This window comes from Lutra lutra, chromosome 2 (assembly GCF_902655055.1).
Source record: "Lutra lutra chromosome 2, mLutLut1.2, whole genome shotgun sequence".
NCBI classification, from domain to species: domain Eukaryota; kingdom Metazoa; phylum Chordata; class Mammalia; order Carnivora; family Mustelidae; genus Lutra; species Lutra lutra.
Genome location: NC_062279.1, coordinates 31,299,993 through 31,322,645, shown reverse-complemented (window position 1 = coordinate 31,322,645; position 22,653 = coordinate 31,299,993). Strand labels below are relative to the sequence as shown.

At 41.1% G+C, this 22,653-nt stretch overlaps 3 protein-coding genes across 4 annotated transcripts in view; 2 read left to right on the top strand and 1 right to left on the bottom strand.

The window, feature by feature from the left end:
* Window positions 1–175: 175 nt before the first annotated feature.
* TTI2 (TELO2 interacting protein 2) lies at window positions 176–8,990 on the top strand. The gene is made up of 7 exons (XM_047716980.1): window positions 176–1,215; window positions 2,597–2,783; window positions 3,679–3,771; window positions 5,270–5,457; window positions 5,535–5,678; window positions 7,798–7,960; window positions 8,855–8,990. The coding sequence occupies exons 1-7, from the start codon at window positions 569–571 to the stop codon at window positions 8,957–8,959; spliced, it is 1,527 nt and encodes a 508-aa protein (XP_047572936.1). The 5' UTR covers window positions 176–568; the 3' UTR covers window positions 8,960–8,990.
* A 290-nt stretch (window positions 8,991–9,280) lies between these two features.
* On the bottom strand, window positions 9,281–21,924 carry MAK16 (MAK16 homolog). Its single transcript, XM_047717028.1, has 10 exons — window positions 21,738–21,924; window positions 19,163–19,212; window positions 18,961–19,070; window positions 18,790–18,854; window positions 18,261–18,412; window positions 17,405–17,459; window positions 11,432–11,506; window positions 10,611–10,721; window positions 9,804–9,869; window positions 9,281–9,667 (listed from the first exon to the last, which is right to left on the bottom strand). Exons 1-10 carry the CDS (start codon window positions 21,750–21,752, stop codon window positions 9,476–9,478), a joined length of 891 nt encoding a protein of 296 aa, XP_047572984.1. The 5' UTR covers window positions 21,753–21,924; the 3' UTR covers window positions 9,281–9,475.
* Window positions 21,871–22,653, top strand: part of FUT10 (fucosyltransferase 10) — a 100,985-nt gene continuing 100,202 nt past the window's right edge. Inside the window, exons 1-2 of one of the 2 annotated variants that reach the window (XM_047717006.1) lie at window positions 21,871–21,999; window positions 22,347–22,437. The gene's annotated coding sequence lies outside the window, so the exon portion shown is untranslated. Of the gene's footprint in view, window positions 22,000–22,346; window positions 22,438–22,464; window positions 22,485–22,653 lie in introns of those variants that run through there. The other variant, XM_047717014.1, reaches the window with a different exon arrangement.

Here is a 22,653-nt window from a genome sequence, read left to right as displayed (position 1 = left end):
ATATATATATGCAAATTTCTCCGCCCCAACTCCACCTTTTGGTGGGAAGCTGGGTGTCTGTTGCTTTACGACAAGCAGGTCGTGAAATGACGGAGTGTTGCCCGAGTATTGGCGGACGCTAGCCATGTGCTTTGCGGCAGCGAGGCGAGCTGTGTCCGGATCCTAATAGGTAGAGCGGTACTGGAGGGTTTGGAGGCTCCTTTGGAGGTGTATGTGTCATGCCTTAAGGATTTATTTTTTTAAACTCGTAGGGTTTTTGTGTTTTTGGTTTGTTTTTAATCTTTTAGGAAGGCAAGGATACTTTATCTACTGTTGGGAGTCTGAGCTTCTGTTACTTCCAGAGAGGCTCCTTTCCGTTTTCTCCATCTTTTCCTTTACGCAGAGTGTACTCTCGCGGGTTAGACTCGCACCCCCCAGTCCCCAAGTCTTGCAGTTTTATTTGGTTTTAGTTGCGTTCTTCGGGAGAATTCCAGCCTCCGGGTGATCTTTTTTTCTCCAGCAGATCCCCATCAGCGTTCCATCTTTGCTCTCTGGAGGAGACCAGCACATCACTGCTGCCAGCTGAGGAATGGAGCAGGACAGCTCTCGGGAAAACCCATCTCGGGAAGGCGCTTCCTTGCCGGGAGATCCGCCTTCCTCCGCCCTTGGACAGTCTTTATCCCAGGTTTTGCACCGCCTTACCAGCGAGGAGTCCCGACGGGGCAAGGCCAGAAGTGCAGCAATTCAGGACCTCGGTGCTCTAATAGAAGCCGCAGAATGTGATCAGTTATTTGAGGGGAGCGACACGTCGCTCCGCGGAATGCCCGAGATGCTGGGGCAGGTGGCAAAAGCCCTGGGGAAGTATGCAGCCCCACCCAAGGAGCAGGAAGGTAGAGCTCATGGCTACTCTGAAGTGGCTGAGAAGGGGGCAGCAGTTGGGGTACTGTTTCTTAAATTAATGGGGAAAATTGAGGCGGCGAAGAATTCCTTGCTTTGTCCTACGTGGAAGATAGGCCTACGTCACTTGGCGGGACCCATCTATATTTTCGCCGTTACACACAGCTTGGAGCAACCATGGACCAGCCCAAGATCCCGTGACGTTGCTGGAGAGGTGCTCTCCTTACTCCTCCGAGTTACTCAGTGTGGTTCCGTGGCAGGATTTCTGCACGGAGAAAATGAAGATGAGAAAGGGAGATTTAGTTTAGTAATGGAGCTTCTCAAACCAGATTTGAATAAGTGAGTATTTTTGTCAAAGGGGCCACTAACTCGAGCTTCATCCTAACGTTTTAGAATTGTTAGAGCTCAAAGGAACCTGAGTTTCTTCGATGGTAAGATAAAGGTGTCCTGATAATAGCGGGTCTCTTAAGGCCCAGGAAGGTGGCGATTTTCTATAAATGACATTATTGGGTATTGGCAAATTCGACATTAGAGCCCAGGTCTTCAGACTCCCATTTCCTGGTGCTCTTTCCAGTTCTCACAACTGCCTTGGACATTGGAAGTTCTGTCCCATTTATTTATACTCAAGTTTCTTAAGTTAGGTGAGGATGGGGATCTGGAGAGGATTTAAACTCAGAGTTTGAATTTAAAATTAGGGATGTTGAAACTCATCACTAATTATTAGATAAGGATGGTTATTAGATATGGAAGTGATGTTTGGGATGAAAAAAGCCCTTCAGATTGCTATTAGCTAAAATATTTTATGTGAGTTCCACTTGCTACTTTATATGTTACTATTAGTAGGAGGAGAGTGATGAGAAAAAACTGTGTACGTAACTGTCATTTTACTAGGAACTTGAAGTTTTGGGGTAAGCTCATACTTCTTTTTATTGCTTCTGAGTAGGACCAGGTCGGAGAGCCTTTCTGAACCTGTTTCATTTTTTTGTAATATAAAGATATTATCTATTACACAGTTATTTTGAAGATTGAGTAACGTGGTTAAGCCCACTTTATAAGCTGTAAATTGCTTTTGTTCAAATCTCGATTCACTTGCTCCCTTGTTATACTTACAATGATACTGAAGGTATTTCTTTTACTCCTCTCCTCCCCCACCTTTTTAAAAGATTTTATTTATTAGACAGAGACAATGAGAGAGGGAACACAAGCAGGGAGAGTGGGAGAGGGAGAAGTAGGCTGCCCACTGAGCAGGGAGAAGCAGGCTCCCCACTGAGCAGGGAGCCTGGTGGTGGGACTCGATCCCAGGACCCTGGGATCACGACCTGAGCCAAAGGCAGACACTCAACTGACTGAGCCACTCAGACGCCCCACTCCTTTCTCTCTTCTTAGCAGGTCTTCCCTGTAACCCCCCATACTATCACCACAGATTCTTTACAAGCTACTGTTCTGAATGCCTCCTTTTCATTGGATAAGCTTTAGACCTAGAGCCCTGGCTGATTGATTGTTAAATGTATTTAGTATTGGGTTTTTTGTTTTTTGTTCTTTTAGTGCAAATTCTATAAGTTATTTTGATCCAAATCTTAAAATATATAACACCAAGAGTTACATGTGATGTATTCTTTTCAAGGACAAGAAAATGGTCTGTTTAGCTTGAAGAGGTTGATTTTCTTTGCTAGTTAACACCACGTCACTTTACTTAATGTGGTTTCACATTTCCATGTAGGGAATCCTGGAAGAATAACCCAGCCACCAAACATGTTTTCTCATGGACTCTGCAACACGTCACCCGACCCTGGCTGAACCAACATCTGGAAAGGATACTTCCCCCATCACTGCTCATCTCGGATGACTATCAAACCGAGAACAAAATACTGGGTGTACACTGCCTCCATCACATTGTGCTGAATGTGGTAAGCAGCCTTGCACTGTATCATCTGTGTAGATGGGACGGGTTGAGTCATCATGATATCATTTTATCGTTGTCTTTTTATATCTTTTGTTAACTTATATTAATGTTGTTATGGCTACATTCACTTATTTATATATTTTTTCTTTATATTTTCTTTCTGCCAACCTAGTAGATTATACCTCATAAGTAACATGTATAAGACACCTGGGCCATCATCCTGCATGTCAAACTGAATAACCAGACCTTGAGTTGACTCAAGTTGACTTCCAAGAAGCAAAAAAATCAGAAACTGAAAGAAGTTAAATCCAAATGTGCAAGCCATTATTATATTACTCAAGTAAACTTTTTTTTTAAACTGTGTATTACGGAGTTTTTAAAATATACACAGAAGTAGAGAGTGATATAATGAATCCTATGGCATGATCAATTCTGTGTATCCATACTTCAGTTTCAAAAATTACCAACATTGGGGGGGTGCCTGGGTAGCTCTGCCAGTTAAAGTGTCTGCCTTTGGCTCAGGTCATGATCCTAGTGTCCTGGGATCCAGCCCCGCATGGGGCTCCCTGCTCAGTGAGGAGTCTGCTTCTTCCTCTGCCCTTCCCTCCTGCTTGTGTGCCCATGCGCTCTCTCACAAAAATAAGTAAAATCTGGGATGCCAGAGTGGCTAGTCAGTAAAGCGTCTGCCTTCAGCTCAGGTCATGATCCCAGGGTCCTGGGATCGAGTCCCTCATTGGGCTCCTTGCTCCAAGGGGAGCCTGCTTCTCTCTCTGCCCCTCCCCCTGCTCTCTTTGTCTCTGACAAATAAATAAAATCTTATATAAATAAAATATTTTTTAAAATTACCAACATTTTGCAATGTTGGGAAACTTTTAATTGGGTAATTTGTCTGCTTGCAGCCAGCTGCTGATTTGCTCCAGTATAACAGAGCCCAGGTCCTATACCATGCCCTTTTCAACCACCTCTACACACCAGAGTACAACCTCGTTCAGGTAATTGTACGATTTGTTTACTACTGTGAATCTCAGTTTTCAAATTTGAGTAGAAGTCGGTATTATATGAGTAAGAATAGTTGAGACACATTTTCTTCTTTTGGAAATTGAGGATGATGACTAAGTCATAGCCAACTTGAAAGTAAAGCAGTAGCAAATGAGTAGTGGAAATGTCTCAATACTAAGTAGGCATCCACATTTCTGAGTCTCCACAGAGCCAGTGTTTTGTCTCCATCTGGGTCAGTTTTATATCAGTGGAGGGCTGCTTTGTCTGAAGTTCTGTTTTTATTAACTTGTGTCCTTCTCTGCTTCTTTGTTTCAACACACACTTGAAACTCTTTGTATGTTGGGTATTATGGTGACATTCTTCCTTCCAAAAGACACTGAATATCTGCTGTGTGTGAGTAACCATTGTGGGTTCCAGGAGTGAATGGATCAGACAGAGCTTCTGGCTTTAAGAAACCCTTTGGAAAGACATGTAAATAAATGAGTATTTATACATGTCTGTAGTACAGCGTGATAAATCTGTTTAGAAGAGGTTTGTGTAGAGTGCAGTGGGTGTCCAGCAAAGGGTGGCTAACCAGGTTCGGTGGTGTTGGGATGGTTTTGGGAGCGTTTGGGAAGGAATGATATTTGAAGGATGAACAGAAGTTTTTGAGGAGGGGCAAGAACATTCTGAAGACAGAAGAAACAAGTTGTATAAACTCAGAGGTAGAAATAAGCTTTCTTTTATGCCTGTCCTCCTTTCCCCACATCCCCATCCACCTTTCTTTTTAAATATTAATTTAAGTATTAAATTGAGGATCCAGGTACTGACAGCCAAGAAGTTTAGAGTTCTTTAGACGATGGTTTAAAAACAAAACTGAGGGGCGCCTGGGTGGCTCAGCCGTAAGGCGTCTGCGTTCAGCTCAGGTCATGATCCCAGGGTCCTGGGATCGAACTCTGCATCGGGCTCCCTGCTCAGCGGGAAGCCTGCTTCTCCCTTTCACACTCCCTTTGCTCGCTCTCTCTGTCAAATAAATAAATAAAATCTTAAAAAACAAAACAAGAAAAAAACTAAGAGGAAAAAACAAAAATCCCAAGAGAGCTGGGAGTGCCTGCATACTGAAACTTCACATAGGGTGGACCAGCTGGACACAGTTGAGGACCATTATAGATTCTTTCTAAGAGCAGTTTAATTGTGAGTACATGTAACTGCCAGTTAAGCTTAGAAACTTAGTGGCAATAGAGTTAGACTCCCACAATTTCGGTTAAAGTCCCAGCTGTACCCATAAGGTCCTGTTTCATAGCAAAGAGGAGTCTGGAAGAGAAGGTGTTAACTTGTTTGGAGATTATGTAAAACAAGCTTGAAAATATAAAGTAAAATACACTTCATGTATTACTTGTATCTTTCAGAATTCTGACACAGACTCCAAGGATGGATTGATAAAGTCGCAAGACCAGTCAGCAAATGTGAATGCAAATGGGCAAACAGTTCTTTTCTATTACTGCCTCCTAGGCTGTGCTCCTGTGTCTGCTGGATTTATTCCCCGTCCTGGAGAAAGGCCTGCACTGGAAAGGAGGTGCTGCTCGACCCACCACACACTGCGATGAGGTGTTGCGGTTGATCCTGACCCACATGGAGCCGGAACACCGCCTTCTCTTACGCAGGACCTATGCGAGAAACCTCCCAGCATTTGTGAATAGGTGAGTGCCCGGGCTGCTGGTCTGGCCTGCTCTTCAAGTTCATCTCCTTGGTGCCACCTTTTCTCTTTACTTTTTAGGTTGGGGATCCTAACTGTCCGGCACTTGAAGAGGCTGGAGCGAGTCATCATTAGTTATCTGGAGGTTTATGACGGGCCAGAGGAGGAGGCTAGATTGAAGATATTGGAAACTCTGAAACTTCTCATGCAGTGTGCATGGCCCAGGTAAAGCAGCCAAGCAGGCAGGTGCGCCAAGAGGGACAGAGCTCCACCAGTTTTCTCTCCCGGGCTCGCCCATGTGTACTTTCAGTACAGTCTTAAGGACATGCCTTATATTTGAATATTTCCCATGCTTACATTTCTATTAGGTTTTGAACTGAAGAAGTCACATTGAAAAGGTAAAATATACCCATTGTTACTGCAGGGGTACATCTCTCTAGATTTTTTTTTTTTTAAGATTTTATTTATTTATTTGACAGATAGAGATCACAAGTAGGCAGAGAGGCAGGCAGAGAGAGAGGGGGAATCAGGCTCCCCGCTGAGCAGAGAGCCCGATGCGGGGCTCGATCCCAGGACCCTGAGATCATGACCTGAGCCGAAGGCAGAGGCTTTAAACCACTGAGCCTCCCAGGCACCCAATCTCTCTAGATTTATAATGCATATCAGAATTTCAAAGGCCGCTTAGAAGTGCTACGGTAGACACACTTAACTTTGTTCACCCTAAGAGTTTTTTAAATCTGAAAGTAGAAAACTTCATTGCACATTACTGAACACTTGCCGAGCAGTAACCAGGATGAATGAATTAGGATGAATGAATCCTAATTGAGGATATGATTGCTTAGAAAGCATTCCAACTCCGGCTGGAGATCGGGGTCAGAACAAAAAACTGGAACCCAAACATGTTTTGTCAACAAACACTTTCTTGCTGGACAACAAAGTTCAATTCACCTAGAGTCCAGTGCTCCAACATCTGTATCTTTTCTGAACCGTAGTTTTTACTTTTAGTTACATCTGTAACTGCACTGCCTTTGTTCACTTCCGGTCTTTCTCCCCTACTGAACTATAAGCCCACTCTGGGATATGGAGTATACAGAAGTTTACTCAGTACCTGGTTATTAAATACACCAGTATCAGAAGAATGAATGGACTGGAACAGACTGAATGAACGGATGAACGAAACCGATTCCAGTTAATGCTGCCCGGCCTTTAAAGAGCAGACTAAGAGCCCAAGTCGAGATTGGCAGGCCTAAGTGGGAAGGTTAGAAGATGATATATTATGTGGAAGGAGGGGGGCTGGGGAGTGGGAAACAGCAGGTTTTATGTTGAGGACAGGTAGGAGAGCTAAGCAGCAAACAATGTAGGAAACCACTTAACATTTATTAGGTGAAGAGATGCAGACTGTTATTCTCCCAGTCACGTTTCTGTCCAGAGATACAGTTTAGTTTGCATATTTCCCACTACAAATTATTTTTCAGCTCTGATTAAGGCTTTTAAGGTTTTTTATATTATTAAAAGAAGTACATACAATTAACCATTTAAAAGTGGACTCAAGGGGCGCCTGGGTAGCTCAGTGGGTTAAGCCGCTGCTTTCCGCTCAGGTCATGATCTCAGAGTCCTGGGATCGAGCCCTGCATTGGGCTCTCTGCTCGGCAGGGAGCCTGCTTCCTCCTCTCTCTCTGCCTGCCTCTCTGCCTACTTGTGATCTCTCTGTCAAATAAGTAAATAAAATCTTTAAAAAAAAAAAAAAAAGTGGACTCAGTGATATTAATTACCTTCACAATTTTGTACAACCATCACCACTATAGTTTTCCAGAACTTTTTTTTAAATCAAGATAAAAACCTTCAGAAAGACTAGTAAGTTGAAGTAAATATGCTGGGCTTAAGTGACGGTAAGCCAGGATCTGAACTAAATGACATTAGATTCCAATTGACATTGAGGTCCCAGGTCCCAGAAACCAAGCTTATTTCTCCCACTTTAACTTCCAGGCCCAAGACTGCATAAAAGTTTAAGTACTGTGGACCATTTTCTCTTTGGCCCAAAGTGTAAGCCCCTGGTAAGGGGAGATCCCACTTCTCCCTTTTCAGGAGGGATGACTTCTTTATAGTAGAACCAGGTTCTGGAAGGGAGCAAGGTATTCTTAGGCAGTGTGTGTGTATGAGTACACACTACGCTGCAGGGAAAAAAGAGGGCTTGAAGTTAAGAAACCTGGTATCTGGTCTATCGTTCTGCTTCTAGCTCCATGGTCTTTAAGTCATTGAGGAAATGAAGGCCTAGATGGCCTTTGAAATCTGCTTTAATATCCTGATTTAGAGTATGAACATAACTTTTTCTTTTTGATTCCAGAATTTCCTGTAGACTTATGGTCTTGCTGAAGGCTCTCCTAAAACTGATATGTGATGTAGCAAGGGATCCAAATCTTACACCCGAGCCTGTTAAGAATGCCTTATTAGAGGAAGCCACAGATTGCCTGATTCTCCTGGACCACTGTTCTCAAGGACGGGTGAAGGTAGGAGAGTCTGTATCTGGTCCTTAAGTAATTCCTGTAACTGTTCACATGCCTGACCATCTGTAAATGAACATGGAAGGTTCAGATCCCCACCTTGGAGACCGCTACCCTTCAACAGGGGGTTGATTAACACCTTAGTCTTATTTTAAAGCTATTCAGAACTATTTAGACCAAAAGGCAAGTGGGTTAGGAGAGGTCTCTGGGGGAGAAGACAGAAAATGTGCAAAATATTAAGTTTATAAAACTTAAGTTCTATTTTAGTCCTCTGAATTTTTTTTTAAATGATGAAATAGTGAGCTGTAAGCCATGAAGGAGTGATATAAGTAGAGTGATTCAGATCCCAAAAATGTTTCTAGTTTTTCCGGGGCAACTGTATTTTTCCATATTCTTATTTATTCATATGGGAATTCTTCCTTTAGTTTCACATTCCACAAAAGTTAACTTTTCAGCGCTAAAGCACATAATAACTATGTGTGTATTTATATATATTTAATAAACTATTGCCTCATTTCTTCCCCCATTTAATCTTCCCCAGAAATCTTCAATTTAAAGTTATAAAACAGTATGAGAAGAAATTCATATCCTAAAAATATTTAGAAATATTATTTGTTGTTTTACTAGTTTATTCAAATAACTTTGTGTTGGTTTTCATGTCAGGCAGTTTTCGAGCCCTGAATCCGATCTAATTTGCATGGGCTGGTATTAACCCGCTTCCTCCTGAGCCAGCAGGACACATGCACGCCAACACATTTTAACCTAACACCTGTTCCATGAACTGCTCTCTAGTCTCCTCTCTTCATTCATTCCTTGAGTATGGTACCAAAAACGAAGAACCAAGGTAAAAGGAAAAGTAGCAAAAAAAAAAATCAAAGCCTATTTGGTTTCATGTTGCAGGGTCTCCTGGCCAAAATTCTCCAAAGCTGTGAAGACAGCAAGGTGCTGAACTGTATCAGAAAAGTGCAACAGGTGTCTGAAGGCGCGTCCTACGACAGAAATTAAATTTCTCGTACTTTTAAAGTAGGAAGGCTTTTCTTCTTGTTCCAACTGTGTAAACAGAATGATTTAAAAAAAAAAGGTATTTTCATACTAAACATTATAACTTAGACCTTCTTCTATTCCCACAGAAGTAGGGAAGAGAGAACAAGAAAAAAAATGAAGTCTGGACATTTCTAAATAAAGTTGGGGGGTGGGGGGAGAACGCCAAGGAAACGGGTGGATAGCATTTAAAATTTAGAAATATTTACACCCACAAATTCATCTGTTAAGCTTCTTGGGCTCAAGCTGTTACTTCAAAGCATATGCCGATGCTATAAAAATACTCTGTTCACAACTTAAGACTTCTTTCACTTCCTCCCAGATTTCTTGCCCCACAGAAGTAGCATAAATATTAAAAACACAAATACTGTGTTCAATGCCATATGAAAGAGCAAAAACTGGAGGTGTGTACATGTTTATGGTAAAAGAAAGGAGGATGTTGAAAATGTTCAGTCCTGTTCATAAATGCCTGGGGCAAAGTCACGTTGTTTTGGCCTTGGCCGCGGGCTCTGTCTCCTCCTCATACTCTATCTCCACATAGGCTCTCTTTCTCCGCAAGGGTCCTTTCAAGGGTGTTTTGCCTTTATATCTGGCATCAAGGGCCTTTTCTTCCTCCACAGAGGATTTATCATCCTGATCTTCATCACTGCTGGCATCCAGTTTATCCATATCCTGATATGGGGAGGAAAAGAGAAAATGCTAGATTTATGGCCCAGATTCCTTTCCCTGCACTCTTAATTTAGAACCAGAAAATTTATCTGCCTGTGTGTTCAGAAACCTTCTTTTCCCCGAAGGCCCAAAATCTCACCTCAAAATCACTTATGTCACTCTCATCCACCTCATCATCTTCCACAAACTCTCTCTTGCCCATATCCTAAAATAAAACATAACTGTTAAGTTCAAAATACAGAATGAAAATTCCGCTTACATGTCCAGTACTATTGTTTGATAAGTAAGTGCATAAACAACGGATGGATTCATGGTCTACTTAGTAGGCTCAACCAAAATCTACTTACTTCCAAGCTCAGTACTTCTGACTTAAAAACATTTCAGGGACATCAATTCTCATGCCTAATACAAATTATTAGAAGTAAAACATCCTCATTTTAATTTGTTAGAAAAATCAGTTTATAGATAGAGCTTTACAAACATTATGTACATTTAATTAAACCTATTTTAATTTCAAAAATCAAAAAAGGGTTACTACCAGGAAAAGTACACCTATGTGCCTCTGTGAATGTTCCATGTGATTAAGCAACTACTTGTTAAATCTGGCCTTTTCCTAAAAATGCAATCATTCAAGTACCTCCCCCATATTAATAGTGAAATTAAATCCTATATAAATTTCGGTAGTTTTCTTAATGGTGTATTCTATCAGCTAGGAAGGATTCTTCATTTGTCCCCTAGCAGGAAAAGTTTTAGAATTCCAATTAGCAAAACTGTCAATGTGTAGTTTGTTGGCTGAGTTAAAATTAACCTCACGATAGAAAAAAATGACCAAAGAATTATTTTTGGTTAGGGGAATGAAAATGATATTGTCTCTCAAGTACATGTAAAGAGATCTAGTTCTACAGATTCCTGCTCGCTGAAGCAAAAATAAACAAACAGGGCTTACTTCTTCATCTTCATCATCTTTTTCCTCAGAATCTGAAGAGTCACTGTCTGCCTCCTGCTGTTCCAGGGCCCTGTCGAAGGCGTGAATGGGGAAGTTGTAGATGTCGCCATACTGAAGAACAGAAACACACCGGCTTTAATGACATCTCAGTCTTACACTTGAAGTCCACGTCCAATGAGCATATTCCTCAGTGATCAAATGAGAATACTTAACCTGATACATAGTAGTATTTCTGTATTAATTTCAAGCCTAGAATCAACGTCTTTAAAAACACATTTTAAATAATCAGTGGTTAAAGTCAAATGGGTAACTTCCATGAAGAATAGAAGCGCATCACTGAAAACGTAGTAGTGTGTGAAACCCATGGGTTAGAACACATGTAAATTTGCTGACAGACAGCAAATCATAAGGGAAAAGTAAGTTGTATTCATTTTTGTCTTGCAAATGACACTAATTTTTAAAGAGAGAACTAAAACCTCATTTTAAAGGGCCTAAGATGACTAGGGTAGTGTGCAGGAGGATCAAGACTGCCTCTTATACAGAGATCTGGAACTGTCGCACTGTGAACAGGACTGGCAGTTCGGCGCAGAGAGAAAGGTCTCTCACGCTGAACGGGGGGTCGGGGTGACCAGCTCACTTCATGCATTTGTGTCAACCAAATAAAATGGGGAAGCCGAGGCCTATGTATTGGTTCTATTGCAGGAACGAAATTAAAGTGAAGATCTCTCCAGCATCTTTGAAAATAAAACCCATTTCTGTCCCCCAGCATGATTACGACTGGTCTGAAAACCAGTACTCGACCCCGAGCCCAGCTTGCCCACCGCGTCTTGTCTCAGCCGCTCCAGCAACTCCTTTTCAATAGCGCTATCCAGCTGAGCTGCTACCAGTGCCTTTTCCTGTAACAGAAAAAGTTGAGTAAATCCGTTTACTTCATTAATACTCATTTTTCAGCCTGTGGAAGTGGAAGAAATGGAGTTTTTATTTAAAAAAATCACTTTTTCCCACTCTTGCTATCACCAGGCTTCATGCCTCTCCAGCCAGATACATTCCTGCTTTTAAACCTTGGGAACCTTTTCATTTTAAAAGTTCCAGTGGTCTTATAAACAGCATTCTGAATTAAATTCTAACAAAGCCTTGCATAGATCCACAAAGCATGCAGGTCTGTATACATTTAAGAATCTTAGAAAATGAGCAATCCTGGGGTGCCTGGGTGGCTCAGTTGTGTCTGCCTTCAGCTCAGGGCATGATCCAGGGTCCTGGGATCAAGCCCCGAACTGGCTCCCTGCTCAGCGGGGAGTCTGCTTCCTCCTCTCCCCTGCCTTTCACCCTCTGTCAAATAAATAAATCTTAAAAAAACAAAAAAAAATGAGCAATCCTTAAACAGATTTTGTAAAAGCTGAGAAAGGGAAATAGAGACTTAGACTTTTACTAAAACCATGCTAAATTCCATGTGACTGACAAAAATAGATTAAAAATCTCTTCCTCCAGTGATCTCATAAAAAACCATACATAGTATTAACCTGTAGCACCCACAATCAAAACATAAAAATCTAACCTCAGTCTATCTTTCTCGCCTAAGTCTGCATTAACTTAATATAAATATCATAAAAGATTTTAAAAGTCTTACATACTGACGCTTTGTTGGAATGATGTACAGTGTGCAGGATAAAATACAGGGAGACTGCGGCACGTGATCAGTTACAAGGCTATCATGCACTGTTCTCTAAAGTGGGTGCTCACACCTCAAGGCTGATCCACTGACATGTAGGCAGAAAATAGATGAAATTGCTGTGTATGTACTTTTTCTTTAAAAACTAAGTGTTCTGTTTCTTTATGAATACTAGCATTGATGCCTTAACTCTGGCCATAAAGCAAATAGCTGTGTGTGAGACAGGAAGATAACCAGAGGGAAAAATACTGTAGAGTCTGAATGTGGGAATCTCACTACTTTATTCACATGATTATAGCACGCATATGCAGTTGGATGTTTGCTTAAATGGATTTACAGATTATCGAACAGTTTGCAATACCATCGGAGATTATAAAGTTATGCTATTTGTTTAGTACTTAAAAAGAGTTGTGCAACTTAGAGTTATGTATTTTTCACAAAAAAATGTTCCAAATTTTCCAAGATGACAAATGACTGTAATATGTAACAATAGAAGCTTTAAAAAATACTTATTCTATTCTTTCAAGAGAAAAGCGTATTTTAACAGTGAGTCTAAAATGTTTTTAAACTTGTTCTGTGGATAGAACATTTGAAAAAGAAAAGTGATTACATCTATAAGTGACATTGTTAAAACCTACGTCTCCCACAAATGCAGCAAATCACACTCAAACAATCTGGAAACATAATTTTCCAGCACGTTTAAAAATCTTCCAAACTGACATTTCTCAGAAGGCTTCAAACTTACCTGGTAGAAGGAGAACAACTTAATTTCCTCTGAAAGGCTTGCAATAACAACTGTTTAGCCATCAGGGAAGAAGCAAACTAGCTATATCTGAATAAAAACCTCTACAAAACTGCTGAAGAAGAATGAAAAATGCGAAGCCAGTACTTAACGCAAACCATCAACAATGCACTTTTTTTTTTTTTTAAAGATTTTATTTACTTATTTATTTGACAGACAGAGATCACAAGTAGGCGGAGAGGCAGGCAGAGAGAGAGGGGGAAGCAGGCTCCCCGCTGAGCAGAGAGCCCGATGCGGGGCTCGATCCCAGGACTCTGGGATCATGACCTGAGCGAAGGCAGAGGCTTAACCCACTGAGCCACCCAGGTGCCCCAACAATGCACTTCTTGATGTGTCTCTGAGGTACCTATCAGTCACGAGAGCCCTTAATTAAAAACAAATTCCTTCTCAGCAAAGAACCAGACCTTCATTTCACTATATCAATAGTAGGTATGTCAGTTATATACCTATTAGTGCAAGTACACGTGTATAATATCCTAAGTAATACAGGGGGCATATGTTCAAAGATTTCTTTGGTGAGGAATCAGAACAGTTCGGAGATGAATGTTATAATAGCTCTGAAGTCCAAAATTCTGTATGAGTAATAGGAACAAAAGCACCAAATTATTATCGTGATTTCTTGATAGACCATGACAAATGATCAGGGAAATGTCTGTTGGCAGAGGGGAAGTATGCAGAGCAAATACCCAGAATAACTGAAAATTGGAACTTGTAAGGAAGAGCTAATTCCTAGGTCTTGAAAAGCAGAAGAAAAGTCAACTTGAATGAGGTACCAGTGACGTGGGACAGGCAGACTTGCTCTCTGTGACAAAGGCCGGTGATTCCTGACTAGATTTTTCCCAGGATAGCATGGTAGTACCACCAGTATATATTAATCTGGTAACAAAGCCACCTAGTTGATCTCAAAGAAACAATCCCAGTCAATTCCTTATAACCAATTTCAAAATCCAAAACCCTGAATTTAGTGGTCTAATAATGAACTGAACTGACAAGTCTCCTTAAAAAGTTTTTTGACATTCCATTTAGTGTGACTCTTTTTATATTTCATTGCAGAGCTGCTGGTGCATCAGCTTAGAATGCTCAAACCCTGGGGACCCAAATTACTAATGAAAGAGGAGAAATAACCACTAACCCCACAGAAATACAAATGTAACAGAATAGTATAAAAACCTACATGCTGGGGCGCCTGGGTGGCATGGTGGGTTAAAGCCTCTGCCTTCAGTTCAAGTCATGATGCCAGAGTCCTGGGATCGAGCCCCGCCTTGGGCTCTCTGCTCGGCAGGGAGCCTGCTTCCTCCTCACTCTCTGCCTGCCTCTCTGCCTACTTGTGATCTCTGTCAAATAAATAAATAAAATCTTAAAAAAAATTAAAAATAAAAACTTATATGCCAACATTTGGACAACTTAGTATGAAATGGATAAATTTCTAGAAATCTATAGCCCATCAAAACTAAAACAAGATGAAACAGAAAATTTGAACAGACGAATTACCAGCAATGAAACTGAAGAAATAATCAAAATGGTCCACAAAACTGAAGTCCAAGCCCAGATGGCTTCATAGGCAAATTCTATCAAACATTTAAAGAAGAGTTAATACCCATTCTGAAACTTTTCCAAAAACCGTAAGAGGAAGGAAAACTGCTAAATTCATTCTATGAGGCCAATAATACCCTGATACCAAAACCAGAAAAAGACACCACAAAAAAAGAGAACTAAAGGCCAATATCTCTCATGAATACACATGCAAAAATCATCAAGATACTAGCAAACCGAATCCAACAATATATTAAAAAAAATCATATACCACGATCAAGTGGGATTTATTTCCAGGATGCGAGGGTGGTTCAATATTCACAAAACAATCAACGTGATAAATCACATCTTTCAGAGAAAGGATAAAGACCACAGGATCATTTCAACAGATGCAGTAAAAGCAGTTCACAGAGTACAATATCCACTCTCTCTCTCTCTCTCTTTTTTTTTTAAAGATTTTATTTGTTTGACAGAGATCACAAGTAGGCAGAGAGGCAGGTGCGGCAGGGGGGTGGGGTGGAGGTGGGGGAGCAGGACCCCTGCTGAGCTGAGAGCCTGATGCGGGGCTTGATCCCAGGACCCTAAGATCATGACCTGAGCTGAAGGCAGAGGCTTAAACCACTGAGCTACCCAGGCACCCCACAACATTCATTCTTGATGAAAACTCTGCAAAGGAGGTCTAGAGGGGACACAGCTCAATATAATACAGTCCTTATATGAAGTATCTATAGCCAAAATCATCCTCAATGGGGAAAGAGCTTTTCCCCTATTGTCAAGACCTCAACAGGGATGTCCACTCACCACTTTTCTTCAACATAGTACTGGAAGTCCTACCACAGCAATCAGACAATACAAAGAAATACAAGGCTTCCAAACTGGTAAAGAAGAGATTAAACTGGGAAGACATTCCATTCCATGTTCAAGGAATGGAAGAGCAAATACTATTAAAATGTCCATGGTACCCAAAGCAATCCACACATTAAATGCAATCTCTATCAAAAACACCCTAAAATTTTTATGGAACCGCAAAAAACCTTGAATAGGCAAAGCAAACTTGAAAAAGAAAAACAAAACTAGAGGTATCCCAGTTCCAGATTTGGTTATATTACAAAGTGGTAGTAATTAAAACACGATGGTACTGGCATAAAAAGAGACACATAAATTACACGGTCAATTAATCTTTCACAAAGGAGGAATGAATATACAATGTGAAAAAGACAGGATCTTCAAAAAATAGTGTTGGGAAAACTGGACAAACACAGGCAAAAGAATGAAACAGGACCACTTCCTTTCACCATATACAAAAATAAACTCAAAATAGATTAAAGAGCTAAATAAGAGACCCAAAACCATAAAAATCCTTGAAGAGAGTACAGGGGGTCATCTCTCTGATATCCACCATAGCAACATTTTTCTAGATATGTGTCCTGAGAAAAGGGAAATAAGGGCAAAAATAAACTATTGAGACTGTATCAAAATAAAGTTTGTGCACAGCAAAGGAAACAATCAACAAAACTAAAAGGCAACCTACTGAATGGGTTAAAGTATTTGCAAATGATGTATCTGACAAAGGGTTAATATCCAAGGTATATAAAGAAGTGATACAAAACTCAATACCCAAAATACAAATAAGCGAATTTAAAAATGGGTAGAAGACATGAACAAACATTTCTCCAAAGACGACATCCAGATGGCTAACAGACACATGAAAGGATGCTCAACATCACTCTTCATCAGGGAAATGCAAATCAAAACTACAATGAGGTATAACTTCACACCTGTCAGAATGGCTAAAATCAACAACACAAGAAACTGTAGCAAATGTTGGTGAGGACGTGGAGCAAAAGAAACCCTCCTGCACTGTTAGTGCGAATGCGAACGGGGGGCAGCCACTGTAGAACAGTGCGGAGGTTCCTCAGAAAGTTAAAAATAGAACTACCCTATGAGCGAGGCATTGTATACTGGCTATTTACTCAGAAAATACCAAAACACTTTAATTCAAAGGGATGCACGCACCCCTGTTTCCTGCAGCATTATTCCCAACAGCCAAAGTGTGGGAAGAGCCCAAGTGTCCACGGACCGATGAATGGATACAAAAGCGTATATATATGTACAATGGAATAAATTACTCAGCCATAAAAAAAAAACAACATCTTGCCATCTGCAACGACATGGATAGAGTATATAAGGCTAAATGAAATAAGTCAGAAAAGACAAATACCATAGGTTTCACTCCTTATGTGGAGTTTAAGAAACAAAACAAGAAAAGGAAAAACAAGTCAAAAAGACAAACCAAGAAACAGACTCTTAACTATAGAAAACAGATGGTTACCAGAGGGGAGGTGGGTGGGAAGATGGGGGAAATAGGGATTGGGAATTAAAGAGGTTTACCATGCTGGGTCGGGGGGGGGCAGGGGTGGAGAGAAAAAGAGAAAGAAGAATGCTCAAACCCTGCTGAGAGTGGTACGTGATGTGCAAGAAAGGCATCATACCAAAGGTCTGATTTCTGAAACATTTAATTGCAAGAATTTCAGACAAGGTATTCCTTCTGTTCTCCGTTATATATATATATCCCCAAGAACCCTTATTTTAACCTGCCTTGAAAGTCGTAATCTTAAAATATGAATATCCGACATCTTACACAACTAATACAACAGTATTAGCCATTAGTGAACCCAAGGTCTGAACAGTTCATAGACAATAGTGACTGAATCTTTTCCACGATCCCTACTACACACCCCTACCTTCAGTGAGAATACAGAAGCTATGAATACCAAAATGGTAAGTTACCTCTCTTCTTTTTTCCCTCCGTTCCACTTTCTTACTCAAGGGAACAAGTTTCCTCCTACGGAAAATAAAACACATTATCAGAAAACCCAAGTGTACACTCTGTGTGTTCCTTTAAAAAAAAAAAAAAGAGAAGAGGGGCACCTGGGTTACTTGGTTAGGTTAAGTGTCTGCCTTTGGCTCAGGTCATGATACCAGGGTCCTGGGATCGAGTCCCATGTGGGGCTCTTTGCTCAGCAGGGAGCCCACTTCTCCCTCTCCCTGCTACCCTCCCTGCTTGTGCGCTCACAGGCTCTCTCTCTCCGACAAATAAATAAATAAAAACTTTTAAAAAAATAAGAAAAAAGGATTGGAGTTGATTTTGTAGGACTCAGCTCCATCTAGACAAGATTATATATTTAACAATTTTCTAAGTATTTAATGCTAGAAAAAGCCAGACATTTTCACATGTGTTTTAATGTGTATTTCACTTTTTGTTTTCTGTACGCATTCTGAGACTTCTGAGGGCATTCACTATGCCAAGATTAATGCTTCAGTTAACAAGGAACAAGAATTTTCTTTAGAAAACTGCCATCTTTAGCTTTCTCTGTAGCTCACAATGAAAAATTATTAGGATCCATCACTCCTTAGGAAAATATTCAATTAATTCTGTGGATTTCATATTATTTTTAAAAATTAGTTTTCAGTAAACTCAGAGTAAAGTTCTTTTATTCTTATTGATCCAAGATTTTTAGGTCATTACTAGAGGTCATTACTAGGTCATTACTAGAGATTTCATAATCTCTCATTTTCCTAACATGACCCATGGAAAAACAGACTTAAAAAATAAATATAATAAAAGAATCATCTAAATACTTACTGTCGCTTTAGTGTAAGTTTTCTAATTCGAATTAGGTACTGGGTGATCTTGGTGAATCTCTGCTTACACTTGTGTCGAATAAAACGGGGCCAGTAAATTAGATTTTCATCTATTTGCTCCAGTGCTTTCTCATAGTTTTTATGAAGCCGCACCTACCAAACAGAAAAAGAAAGCTTCAGAGTAAGAGTAAATTATGAGGTCTTCACTGCTATGATACCCATGGGGCCTAATGAGGTTGGCTTCAAAAGCTTAATCCAGGGGCGCCCAGGTGGCTCAGCTGGTGAAGCATTTGACTCCTGATTTTGGCTCAGGTCATGATCTCAGGGTCCTGGGATCAAGTCCTGTGTTGGGCTCTGTGCTCAATAGGGAGTCTGCTTCACCCACTCCCCACTTCCAGGATTGCATTCTCTCTCTCATAAACAAATAAATCTTAATTAAATGTTTATTACAGCTATGGTCAAGGAAGACAAAAAAGCATGTGGCATTTTCGCTCTTAATGATCATTGTAATTTTTTGTCCCAAGTCTTACCCGTTCCCAGAGACGCCTAGGAAAAGCTGCTCGCTCTATAACCTTCATATACAAGTAGCACTGTCCTGCAGGATAAAGTAAATGCCATTAGTATTATTTACAGAGAGGCTAGGGAACATCCTTTTAAAAGCTGCTGACTAGTTCTCATGGAAGTTAAAACGAAGGACTTACCTTTCTCTTCTTTGATGGTGGCATACTGACTGTTTGCCAGAGGACAAGATGACCGATTACATAGTCCAGTCAGGCTATATTCATTTCTGCAAAAACTCTGAGTCTTCGTTCTACAAAGGGAGGAAAAGAGCAAAAGTTATAAAATGGGCTACCAAGAGGGCAACTGAAGGAATCTTTGTTTAAGTTGCAAATCTAGACTCACCTTATTTTAAAGGAACAAAACTGCTTGTTTCCTAGTGTATCCCAGATAACCTACAAGACAAAGAAAAAACCCATTTCAGTTGCTCTGACCCAACAGATGGGAATATTAAGTCAAGAAAACAATGCGCCGGTTTACTGAGGAAGTCTCAAAAGAGTCTGAGGAATCAGAGGAAGAAATGCTTTGAAAAATAGTCTATTTTCTTTTTACACAGGTTCTTGTAGAAAAAGTAAATACAAATTGGCAATAACCATCACCCCAAGACCCATAGATAAAATTTCATTAGAATTTTATGTATATTTTTGAATTTTTTCTATACACGTACTTTCCACCAACAAGTATGCCTATATCTTTAACAAAAATGAGATATATATGTATTTTGTAACATTCCTTTTTTTCTTAATATGTTCATTATCTATTGTAAAAGGATGCAGAGCACTAGATTGCTGGATATACGTACCACAATTTGATCTTATCTGGCAAAAAAAATCATCCACTGGGGCGCCTGGATGGCTCAGTGAGTTAAGGCCTCTGCCTTTGGCTCAGGTCATGGTCTCAGGGTCTTGGGATCAATCCCCGCATCCGGCTCTCTGCTCAGGAGGGAACCTGCTTCCCCCCACCCCACACCGCCTGCCTCTCTGCCAACTTGTAATCTTTGTCTGTCAAATAAATAAATAAAATCTTAAAAAAAAAAATAATCTACTGCTATCTTCTACTAATGTGTTCTTTATTCTTTCAGCATTGATTGTATATTTAATTTATTAAGGCACTGATATCTCTTAAGTCCTGACACACAGGAGGTACTCAAGTATTTGTTGAATCAAGGAAAGTAGAATCCTTAAACAGTTTTATCTATCTACTTGGGGGAAAGCACAAATCAGCAGTCTAAGGGCCTCAAAAGAAGTTCATCAGAGCCTTTGAGTGAGCTGTGCTAAGGAACTGGGAAAGGCTTTAAAGAAGTTAAAGCAGTCAAAGCCCAAAACATAAATGTTAACAAACAGAGTAACATTTTTGGAATTTTACAGGATGTGTGTTTGGTGGGGGATGGCAGGAAATAGGTGAGAGGAACTCAAACTGGGAAAGTAGCTCATTCTAGCTTATGGCTTTACATATCATCTTAAGTTGATGACTCCCAAACTGTCATCTCCTGGTCAAACTTCTCTCCCCAGAGGAAGTATATACACATCCAACTGTCAACCTGACATCTCCACTTGGATGCTCGAAAGGCACGACACACATTAACAACCAAATGAAGCTCTCAATTCCACATCTCTCAAAATACTGTTTTCCTTCCTGCTCTCCACAAATATAACCACCACTGAATCACTTGTCCAAATCCAAAAATCCTTTGATTTCTCCTTTTCCCTTTTCACTGAAGGGATCATGTTGTGTTTTCAGTTACACCGATAATACACATCTCAAATTCATCCCCTTCTTTTCCTCTCTCCCATTACTACCTTGATTGAAACAACTTTCAACATATTCTAATCTCCTTGCTTTCATTCTTCCTCTCCTTCAAAAGCCTCTCACATAACTACACAATTTTTCACAAAATAAGTCAGATGTCATTTCCCATTAGAAGCCCTAAAAATACTTCCTACAAGACTCTACATGTTCTTGTCATGAAAGCATACCCAACTTCATTACCTCTCCCACTTCCCGTGATTCCTATAGCACAGGTCACAATGGTATTCCTGAGTATACTCCTCCTCTCTTACCTCCAGATCTTTGCATTTTACTGTTCCCATTGCCTGGATTTTTGGCTTTTCCCTCAGCCCCTCAATAACGGCTCATTCTCATCTTTTAGATCTCAGCTCAAACGTCTTCCACTCAAGAAACCTTCCCAGATCAGCTTTGTCTGAAGTAATCTCTGCTAATTACTCTCTACTTCATCAACCTTGGTCTTTCTTTCACAGTATTATTACACAGTACAGTGGTTTTCAATTTGTTCACGTGTTTACCATCTGTCTCCCCCACCGGAGTGCTCCAGGAAAACAGAGGTCTTTTGTTTGCTTATTAAAAACGAAATCTCCAGTAATTACCACAGTGCTTGGCACACCGTAAGCACTTTTATATTTCTCATACATGTAACTAAATAAATGAATCGAGTATGCTTCCAAAAAAATTACGATTTAGGCAGACAACGAAACAAATGTAAAAAAAAAACACACAAAAAAACAAAAAAACCTAACACGGAAAAAGCAGATTTAAAAGTAACATACACGTGGAAGAAAGGGATCCTTAAATTTCATATCCAAATTTGACCATACCATCCCCCACCCCCCCCACCCGCGCCTGCCTCCACGTCCACACTACAGGCAAGTCCCTCATTGCTGGGTACCACAGACTGGAAGCCAACCCTGTGGACTGAAGTGACGGTGTTCCACACCCTTCACCCAGATAAGGCTGCGGGCTGGGGATCCCAGGTAGACACGTGGGAGCCCCCACGCTTGGAAATCAGGGTTCTGGAAGCCTCGGTTCTGTAGCAACGAGGCTAATCGCATGGGCCAGCTGAGTATGTGGTCTCCGAGTCTCCTAAAGCAGGAGAACCCAGGTGGCAGAGAAACACCACACTCACATCATCCGACTGCATGGCGTCCGCGGTTCAAAGTGCAAAGCCCGGCCAAATCTAGGGAGCAGCCATGCTTCTTCCGGAAAATCACTTCCGGAGAGTCTAGCCTCACCTATCGCGAGAGTTTTGACTTCTCGGGTTTGCCTAGCGCCTCTTGGCGGCGTAACTTTCGCGTGCACCTCCTTGTCCACCGCCACGTCCCGTGCGTCTCCGCCTGCTCGCACCGCCCGCGTCCTGTCCCGGGTCTCGCTCTGAGACTGTAAACCGGGTGAGCGGCCCCCCTGCCACGCCGCCCTCCTGGGCGTGCCCTTGGCTTTAGCACGGCCTATGACAGCGCATGAGGATTGGCTGGCCCACGCCGGCGGCGAGCTCTGTCCCGGGAAAGCGCGGTCTCCCGCCCTTAGCCCCTAGCCGCCAGGGCTGTGGGGCTCGAACTCCGTCCTTCTTCAGCTGAGTCCCTCGCTCCCGCACTCACTTCCCCGCACTTAACCCTGCAGACACTGTGGTTTGGTGTGGCATTGGGTCTTGACTTTTGAAATTCATGGATTAGATAACATTAAAAGCAGAAGATATTTGGAGAATTAACAGAGTTGTCCCCTCTTTTTATTTTGACAGGAAAAAGAAGACGTTTAGGAGCTCGCACCGTTTTTCTAAAGAAAGGCCAGTTTCATACCGAGAGTAAAAAAGGCACAATCTCGGAATAAGGGTGGGCACTTAATTTGCATATCACATTATAAAATAATTAGGTTTATCGTAAGTAATGTAATTTTGTTGCATGCAGATAAAAACTATGAATTAGAACCACCCGGTTGGAGGGGTGGCTGGGTGGTTCAGTCAGCCAGGCTGAAGCTTAACTCTTGTTAACTAAGGACTCGGGTCATGATCTCAGGGTCCTGGGATCCAGCCCCTCTTGCTCACCAGG

What these genes read in the sequence shown, in the direction of transcription:
- TTI2 (XM_047716980.1), top strand. Translation starts at nt 569, where the DNA reads ATGGAGCAGGACAGCTCTCGGGAAAACCCATCTCGGGAAGGCGCTTCC. An exon ending in CTCAAACCAGATTTGAATAA is followed by an intron (nt 1,216 to 2,596) that starts GTGAGTATTTTT and finishes ATTTCCATGTAG; the next exon opens with GGAATCCTGGAAGAATAACC. An exon ending in ATGCAGTGTGCATGGCCCAG is followed by an intron (nt 5,679 to 7,797) that starts GTAAAGCAGCCA and finishes TTTTGATTCCAG; the next exon opens with AATTTCCTGTAGACTTATGG.
- MAK16 (XM_047717028.1), bottom strand. An exon ending in AGCGGCTGAGACAAGACGCG is followed by an intron (nt 10,722 to 11,431) that starts GTGGGCAAGCTG and finishes TCTGTTCTTCAG; the next exon opens with TATGGCGACATCTACAACTT. An exon ending in GTGACATAAGTGATTTTGAG is followed by an intron (nt 9,668 to 9,803) that starts GTGAGATTTTGG and finishes TCCCCATATCAG; the next exon opens with GATATGGATAAACTGGATGC.